Raw genomic sequence first — 9,724 nt, 5'->3', positions numbered from 1 at the left:
CCCCCCCTCTCTCTCTCTCTCTCTCTCTCTCTCTCTCTCTCTCTCTCTCTCTCTCTCTCTCTCTCTCTCTCTCTCTCTGTGTGCGCGTGTTTAAGGAGTCCACTGAGCTGCAGTTCCCCCTGTGTCCAGTAGGGGTCAGTGTGAAGCTGAACGCTGTTTGTGATCCTCCAGAAAAGCGAGAGAAGAAGCAGCTTGAATGGAGGCTGTGTGGAGCTGAGCTGTTGTGTCTCCCAGAGGAAACATTTCTCCTCCTGCAGCAACAATGACTTCAGTTCAGGCTTTAAGAGAGTTTATCAGCGAGAGACTAACTGCTGCTGCTGGAGAAATCTTCACCGCGTTTCTACAAACTATCGTCCCCTTCGAGGAGGAGATTGACCGACAGAGAAAACTGCTGCAAATCAGCTCCAAACTGAAAACCAAGTCACACAGAACAGGTATGAAAACGTGAGAATGAACACATGAATGTGGTTGATGGAGGAGCGTTACATTTGTTTTGAAGCTGCAGACAGAAATGAGGCTGCAGCGACAGCTCAGTCCGATGTTTCGGATTAACTGGTTTCCGTGTTAACTGGTGACCGACAGATGTTGAAAACCCGACTGAAATTTTTAGTTGTTCCAGTGAACGTCGGTTATTTGCAGTTACAGTATACTTTTAAGTTTAAAGTCTTTTGGAGCTTTACTGTAATATCTGCTTTTACCCGCATACGCTTACAGACATTAATCACCAGTTAGCAGGGGAACCAGTTAATTCGAAACACCGGTAAACTTTGACTGGTCGTCACACATTCAAACTTTCAGCATCAATAACTTTTTAACAAAACGTTTTAAACACACACAGTACGCCTCTTTCCTATCGATGTGAGGTGGGCATTGTGCTACAAACCCTTTTTTATTAAAAGTATGTGTGTGGTGTTCAGAGACCGTCTGTAAATTTCAAGCATGTGCAACAGTGAAGACAGAAACCACAAAAACATCACTGATATTCACTGCAATGTCAACAAAATCACGACAACCTTCACTTGTCTCCTGATGCTCAGACGACAGCACGTTGTTTTATTAAAAAAAACGCATTTTTCATGGTTTGAATGGATTGTTGTGAGTAATAAAATTCAATAAATTCACTGAAATGTTCTGTAGACGGATGGAACAATATGACAACTGCTACTGAACATACTGTGGTTTTTATTTTAACAGTTCCACTTTATGTTTAATAGAACTTTGATTCATTGTGGAATTTGAACAAGATGGCCTCTGCAGTTCTTGTTCAGAGTGAAACAACAGGAGTGATTTTAAAGCAGAAACCTTCAGCATTAAACACAACATCTGGATCAGAAACTGCTGTTTGCAGATTGAAAAAGTGATTATTTCCTCTCAGTCTGAGCTAACATGCTGACGTTACTGTGGTTTCTGAAATTTTTACAGTAAATGTTGAAGAATGATGACGCCTTCATGTGTTGCTGGTAGACATGTAACGATATGAAAATTCGACATCACGATAATTGTGATCAGAATTATCACGGTTATTGATATTATTACAGTATTGTGAAATACTTTGCAAATTGCCAATCCCTCAGGATCTGCCTCATCCAACGAAGGGGGGGGGGGGGGGGGGGGGGGGGGGGGGGGGTGCCACTGATTCTCATGTGGCGCCACAGGCACCACACACATTACTTTCTTCCATTTATTTATTTTTGAATATACCACTCAAAATTTTCTTTTTTCCCTGCACCTCGCGGTCTACCTGGTGACACTCCGGTCAATCGCGATCGACTGGTTTGGCACCCCTATTTTAAAAAATATTCATTTGCACACTTAAATCAATGAACAATGTTTTATTTCAGAAAGAACAATTAAAATAAATATGAGACGGCTGCTGTGAGGTCTTTGGCATGTTTCGATGTCGGTGCAGAAGCAGCCTTCCTTTCAAACGCCACTGTGACCGAAGAAGTAGAAGCTGTTGGAGGATGTCCTGGTTCTGTCTGCGACACGCCCTCTCTGTAAATAAGAGGAAAGCAAGTGTAAATGGTTTTTATTAAGTAATTATTATTCATCATCACACACAAACACACACACACACACACACACACACACACACACACACACACACACACACACACCATGTAACGTTGTCTTCTGAACATTAACCAGCCGTTGTAGTATTGTACCGGATCAGAAATGAGACGAACACGCACAGTTTTCTCGGTTCCCTGAGCCCCGCATGCATTCATTTCATGTTACTTTACCTTAAACTCGCGGCACAGCTGCAGTGGTGGTCCGGTAGAAGAGCCATCATGCTGGATGTGCTTCCACCCTTCGCCGATACTCTCTTGTAGGGCTGCACAGTTTTGAAAAAAACCCAATTGCGATTTTTCTGACCAATAATGCGATTCGATTTGCGATTTCACATTTTATACTTTCAAATGCAGAAAACCTCTAAAATTATGGCTGAAAAAAATCTTGTCACTTTTACATGGTCTTGCTCAAGTTGACAGATAAAATAACATGTTATTCCATGCCTGCATGGAATGCGCACAGCTGAGCCCACAAACGTAGTATGGGAGAAACTGCGTGTGCATCGGTGCATCAACGCAAACAAGACACAAGCATCAACAGTCCCTCTGACTTTTTAACCCGAACAAAACAAAGCCGAACACCTTGAGTTTCTTTTAAATTTAACTGCACAACATAAAGTGCAAAAAGCTTCAGGCAGCGGCAGCCGAGACGCACACCGTGCGTGTCCGCATCATGTTTGGAAAGAAAAGAGTGCTTTGATTTAATGAAATAAATAACAAAATGGTCAAAACCCAACGCTGTCGAAATTGTAAGTCACAGCAATACTGGTCTTGCTTGCATGGTTCACAGAACATTACTGAGACAACAGTTTTCAACGTAAATTAAATGGAAATTAAAAACCAGAACCGCAAATAGGCGCCAGTCAGAAACCAACTTCAACTTGCACAAAAAAAAAACTTGCCAGCCTCTAAAGATAAAGGGTAAAAAAAATAATCCTTGCCGTAATATTCTTAGATCACACCCAGTTTAGTAATTCTCTGCATTGTGGTAAACACAGTTTAACGGTGATTAAAATTTGAAACGTAGTGCTGACCGTCAGACATTTTACCGCGGTTTATTAGGGCTGGGTTTAAAAAATTGATTAATCGATTCTCCTTTTAATAGCCTGATATCGATTCATAAAATCCTTGAATCGATCTATTTAATGCGTCTTTTTCCCCCACAGTGTCATGTGACTTCTCGCGTGACACGACATCTCGCGCGACGAGTCCATAGCGGTACGAAACATCATGGCGGAGGAGCTGAAAGCGCCGGCCCTGCCAACTAGGGCTGCCACAAACGATTATTTTGGTCGTCGACTAATCACCGATTATTTTTTTGTATATTCTACTAATCGCATCATATATAAATTAAAGTAGAACATAGTTTATCACACCACCATCTTATATAACCACAATTAAATTTCAGCTTTTAAGTGTTTAAGGTATATTCTAACTAAAAATAACAATTCAGATGAGAGTTCATTAAACCTTTATTGAAATATGCAACAGACACTTGTTTAACTGTGACCATAAAGTGCAAACACTTGATTAAAATAAGGAAAAGGCACTTGCCTCAACAACACAAAAATTAATCCTTAATGTTAATTTTTTTTCTTAATTAGTGTTTGGCATCAAGCAACCAAGGAATTATTGAAGTTTTTGTCTCACTGACTCAAAACAAAAGTGCATTTTGCGTTCAGTGCTCAGCTGTATACAACTTTATTCCACTCTGACTCTACATAATCCCAAACTCCACAGGGCTCTGGTTCAGGACAGTCAGCATTTCTACATGTTGGAGACAGACTTGCTTTCTTTTTGGAGCAGATGTTCTGCTGCGGAGAAAATCCGCTCCGATGGGGTGAAGCTCTGAAACGTAACGGTAGAAAACATCAGCATGACATTAGGCCTGTCACGATAGTCAATAAATCAATTAATCGCACGATAAAAAAAATGAGGTCGGTAAGTTTTCCAGGTGCGATAAATTTACATTTTCCAAAGACACTAGAAACGTCTCATACGGACTCCTTTCGGCTCTGTAGTGTAATGAGGAGTGATGCACCGAAAATTCGGCCACTGAAATTTTTCAGCCGAAAATGTCTCAAAAGTGTATTTTCGACTTTCGGCAGAAAGAAAAAAATCACCGAAACAACACGGCCGAAAATAATTGGTGATGATGTGTCGGTAATGCTAAAGCAAACCTTTTAATGCCTCATATCTGCTTTATTAATGCCTTAAATCAGGTTTTAAAATGTATTTCATTTTTTACAGCGCGCATTTGCGCAGCGTCACCTCTCACACTCCGCGCCCTCGTTTCCTTGATAAACACACACACACACACCAACACACACAAAATACTTGTATCATTAACAGTCAATAATAATCAAGAACATATTAAAATTAGTAAAAATAGTCTCCCCGGCTGCGCACCAGGACGGACACCCCCCCACACAGTCCCATCCTCACCCTGCTCATTTTATTCTGGGACTGCAGGCTTGACAGGACAAAGGTATTTATTCAGAAAATATATTTGTTCTAAAATTAATTTTTGGAAACGAAAAATACATGGTTTGCTGTACTTTGATGGAGGATATAATATTTTACCTGAATCTGTAATTGGCACGGGAGCTGCAGTGCTCCTGCTGTCAACTACCATGTTCTACTGTCGTGTTGAAATTTATTACAATCGTTTTTGGGGTTTTTTTTACACCATTTTATGTTATTATTATTTAGTTGTAAACTGACAGCAGCCTGCAGTAATTCTTTATACCTGGAGGTGACGTGTGAGCGCTTCATGCGCCACTGCAGGTTCTGCTGGACTGTACAGCAGCTGGAGGTCGGTCGGGTATTTTTGGGGCAGCAGAATTATATTTTTTCCGCTGTTTGTCCCGCGACTGTTCTGACTCTGATAGAGACCGTTCCTCTTCTTCACTCCAGTCAAGATCGCTGATGTCCGACACGTCTCCGCCATCCGATTCCCCCTCACTGACCTCATTGCTAAAGCTTCTTCCACCTTGTATCTCTTCATTATGCCTGTTTTTATTGTCTTTCTTTTGGGATTTGGTTGATATTTTTGGCCGTCTGTCTGATTGTCTGCTGTCAGAGCTAGCTCCCTGTTCAGATGCGCGCATATAAAACAAATCAATCGCAGAAAAAAATCCCCACGAAGTGCGTCTTTTTTTTTTTTATCAGCAGTCTGTGAGACTGCTGTTGGCCTTTGGAGGTATAAATGCTTTGTAATACAGTATGTGTGTCATTGTTAGGGCCTTATTTGCTTCAGAAAAACAGTTTCCTCATTTTTTGGTTTCGGTTTCGCCAAGAATTTTCATTTTGGTGCGTCCCTAATTGTTGCATTAATTAAAAAATTGCAACAAAAAAAACGGCAATATTATCGTTTATCGCAATAAATTCTGGGACAATTAATCGTCCAGCAAAATTTGTTATCGTGACAGGCCTACGTGACATCACTTCTTATTAAAACACATCACTGTTACAACGTTACAGAAAACATGAAATATGTGTCCTAAAGGCAGCTAATAAATCAAATCGTCACCGCTAATGTTAACGTTGACAGCTATGAGTAAATAACAAGTTAGCGCTCTATGCTAATATTATTAGCTTACCGAGACGACGGTCAATCATCGTTGTCACAAACCACGACGTGTTTCTGTTTCGGCTGCTCATGCTTCGCAGTTGTGCTGCCGTGGAAGGCAGGTTCTGTCCTGCAGATGCTGCATTGCACACTTTAATCTGAGGTTTTCTTGTCATGTTCCCACACTTTGAGCTCCGCTGCTGCAGGGCGGCCATGACACCAGTGTGGTGTCGTCGCGGCTGACACGACTGTGCATGTGTGTCAAACACAGAAAGGCAGACGCGGCAGTGGAAGGTGCCGCGGCAGTTTCGAGACAAAATTGCTCTAACAGAAACTTGGCTCCAGCAAGATGATTATGTGAGGCTCAATGAATGTACCCCTCCAACCTATGTTAATTTCCAAACAGCTAGATCAACAGGTCGAGGTGGAGGTGTGGCAGTGATTTCCCACTCCAGTCTTCTTCTTAAACCCAAAACTAATGTTAAATTCAACTCTTTTGAAAGCTTAATACTAACGCTTACTTGTCCAAATTGGAAGAATCAAAAAGCTGTGCTATTAATTATTGTGTATCGACCTCCTGGTCCTTACTCTGACTTTTTAACTGAGTTCTCAGAGTTTTTAAGCAATATAGTATTGGCTCATAACAAGATCCTTATAATAGGTGACTTTAACATCCATGTGGATGATTCTGGTGACAGTTTGAGTAATGCGTTTATTGCAGTATTAGATAGTATCGGTTTCACTCAAAATGTTGATGAATCCACTCATAGTCACAAGCACACCCTGGATCTGGTCTTAACATATGGGATAGAGGTGAGTGACCTAAATGTTCTCCCTCAGAACCCCATACTCTCAGACCATTTTTTAATTACTTTTCAGATTTTGATTGAAGACTACTGTGCTCAAAAAGATAAAATTCAGCTGATACGGACATTATCTGAAAAATCTGTGGCTCGGTACAAAGAATTGATCCAGCCTGCATTTGCTGCATTATCTTGTGAACTCACAGAAATGAGCTTATTGACCAGTGGTGATAATAGTGATCAGTTTGTTGACAGTGCTATGCACTCACTAAAATCTGCCCTTGACGTAGTGGCCCCGTTGCAGCTGAAAACCAATCGACCCAGGCGCGTTGCTCCATGGTTTAATTCTGAAACCCGTGTTCTCAAACAAAAAACTCGGCAATTAGAAAGACTGTGGCGTAAATCTAAATCAGAACAATCTCTGAAGGCCTGGAAATGTAGCTTGCTAAGCTATAAACAAATTCTCTTTAAAGCCAAGACATTATATTACTCTCGTTTAATAGAAATAAACAAAAATAACCCTCGGTTTCTATTCAACACTGTAGCCAGACTGACAACCAGTCATACTGTAGTGGAACCAGTAATCCCAGAATCTTTAAACTGCCATGACTTTCTTAAATTCTTTAATGATAAAATCATAACCATTAGAGGTAAAATCAGTGAAGCGCTTTCCTCAGATCAAGCTCAGGGAATCCAGCCACTGCCTCCACCTGAAATACCTGAAATACTAGATAGTTTCTCATCAGTAAATGGGGCTGAGATTACTTCAATTGTAATGTCTTCTAAAACCTCAACCTGTCTCCTAGATCCAATTCCAACTAAGCTTTTCAAAGATATCCTTCCAGTTATCTTAAATACGATCATAACTATAATAAACACCTCTCTAGAAAATGGCTATGTGCCACAGTCATTTAAATTCGCAGTAATCAACCACTGCTGAAAAAACCTAATCTCGATCCTGATATTCTAGCTAACTACAGACCGATATCAAATCTGCCTTTTATTTCAAAAGTCCTGGAAAAAGTTGTGGTTAAACAGCTTTACCGCCACCTACAGGACAATAGTTTATTTGAGAAATTTCAGTCAGGATATAGAGCTTATCACAGCACTGAGACTGCGTTAGTTAAAGTCACTAATGACTTGCTATTGGCGGCTGACGCAGGTCTAGTCTCAATCCTGGTTCTCTTAGACCTCAGTGCAGCTTTTGATACAATCGACCACAATATTCTCCTGCAGAGGTTAGAATGTGAGGTCGGCATCAGAGGAAAAGCCCTCTGCTGGTTCAAATCCTATTTATCTAATAGGTACCAATTTGTTCACGTTAACCAACAGTCCTCACCGTGCTCCCAGGTCAGTTATGGGGTTCCTCAAGGGTCCGTGCTCGGGCCAATTTTATTTCTGTTATATATGCTTCCTTTAGGGAACATAATTAGAAGTCACGATATCAATTTTCATTGCTATGCAGATGACACACAACTGTATTTATCTATGAAACCTGATCAAACTAATCAAATAGACAGACTCAGTGACTGTATCAGAGAAATTAAAACCTGGATGACTACGAACTATCTCCGTCTGAATCCTGGCAAAACAGAGGTCATTATACTAGGCCCCCATAAACTGAGAGAGTGTCTATCTGAACAGATTATCACCTTAGATAACGTCAGTGTATCCTCCTCCTCTACTGTGAGGAACCTCGGGGTCTTATTTGATCAGGATATCTCATTTAAAGCACACATCAACCTGGCTTGTAAAACAGCATATTTCCACTTGCGCAACATAGCTAAAATAAGAAACATTCTACCTAGAAGCGATGCAGAAAAACTCATCCATGCATTTGTTTCTGCGAGATTGGACTACTGCAACTCCTTTCTCGCAGCCTGCCCAAAAAGTGTATTAAAAAACTTTCAGTTGGTTCAAAATGCAGCCGCCAGATTATTAACTGGAACTAGAAGACGTGAACACATTACTCCTGTTCTAAAATCTCTTCACTGGCTTCCAGTCGAGTTTAGAGTTAGATTTAAAATCCTTCTCCTCACTTACAAAATCCTAAATGGGATGGCTCCAACCTATCTCCAAGATGCTTTAACGCCTTATCAACCAATCAGAGCACTTCGCTCTCAAAATGCAGGGTTACTGGTGACTCCTAGAGTCTCTAAATGGACACTAGGTGGAAGAGCCTTTAGCTATCAGGCACCGTTTTTATGGAACCAGCTTCCAATTGGTGTCAAAGAGGCAGACACAGTCTCCACATTTAAGGTTAGGCTCAAGACGTTTCTCTTCGATGCAGCCTATGATCAGGTCAGCTAGGGATTCTAAACTAAACTAAACTAAACTAAAACAAACCAAACCAAACTACAGTAAACCAAACTAAACTAAACTAAACTAAAACAAACCAAACTAAAGTAAACCAAACCAAACTAAACTAAACTAAACTAAACTAAACTAAACTAAACTAAATTAAATTAAACTAAATCAAACCAAATTACACTAAACAAAATTAAACTAAACCAAACTAAATTAAACTAAACTAAACTATACTAACTAAATACTAGTTTAAACAGTTAAGTGTCCACAAAGCTGCCCCAGGAGCTAGAATGCTGTGGGAAGTACGGTGCACTGAGCCCTGTCCTCTAATGTCTGAATGTTATTCCCTTTAGTCCGTTCATTGCTTTTCCCCTGCTGTCCCCCCCTTCGAGGGGGAGTCTTCTCCAGTTTCAGTTGCTGACTCCACTATTACGAAGGCCTATGAACAAGCTCCGTCCGGACCGGGAGGACACTCCTGTCGGTCCTGCCCGTGGACTGGCTTCGGTTCTACTGCTGGGATCCGTGGTTCTTGTGCTGGACCGTCCAACGAACTGTCCTCAACATTGTCCTAGGCTTTACTTCTTATTGTCTCATGCTAGCTGTTGCCAAAGCTGTCCGTCCCTGGGAGAGGGATCCCTCCATACTGTGGTTCTCCCCAAGATTTCTTCTTTTCCCACTGGGTTTTTGGAGTTTTTTCTTGCCGGATGTGAGGGTCTAAGGCAGTGGTTGCTTCGTTCTGTCTCGTTACTGTAAATATTGACATATTACCATTATGCTTATTCACTGTTTTTACTTTTACCGACAAATGTAACATCTTGAAGCCTCTGAGGCAGCTGTTGTTGTGATACTGGGCTATACAAAAATAAATTGATTGATTGATTGATTGATTGATTGACAAAAAAAGAAAAAACTCGTCGACTGTTAAATTAGTCGTCGATGATTTTAATAGTTCGACATAATCGTGATTAATC

General features: G+C 40.8%; 1 protein-coding gene across 3 annotated transcripts in view; it reads left to right on the top strand.

Moving 5' to 3' along the window:
• The first annotated feature begins 208 nt into the window (after positions 1-208).
• LOC115399614 (zinc finger protein with KRAB and SCAN domains 8-like) overlaps positions 209-9,724 on the top strand; it is a 30,759-nt gene continuing 21,243 nt past the window's right edge. For all 3 annotated transcript variants that reach the window (XM_030107111.1, XM_030107110.1, XM_030107113.1), the window contains exon 1: positions 209-434. In XM_030107111.1, the coding sequence (XP_029962971.1) occupies positions 263-434 (172 nt within the window). In that variant the 5' untranslated portion in view covers positions 209-262. The remainder of the gene's footprint in view (positions 435-9,724) is intronic.

The sequence above is a fragment of the Salarias fasciatus genome, chromosome 13, assembly GCF_902148845.1.
Source record: "Salarias fasciatus chromosome 13, fSalaFa1.1, whole genome shotgun sequence".
In the NCBI taxonomy this organism is placed as follows: domain Eukaryota; kingdom Metazoa; phylum Chordata; class Actinopteri; order Blenniiformes; family Blenniidae; genus Salarias; species Salarias fasciatus.
Note: the sequence above shows the minus strand (reverse complement) of the source record. Positions and strands in the feature narration are given on the sequence as shown.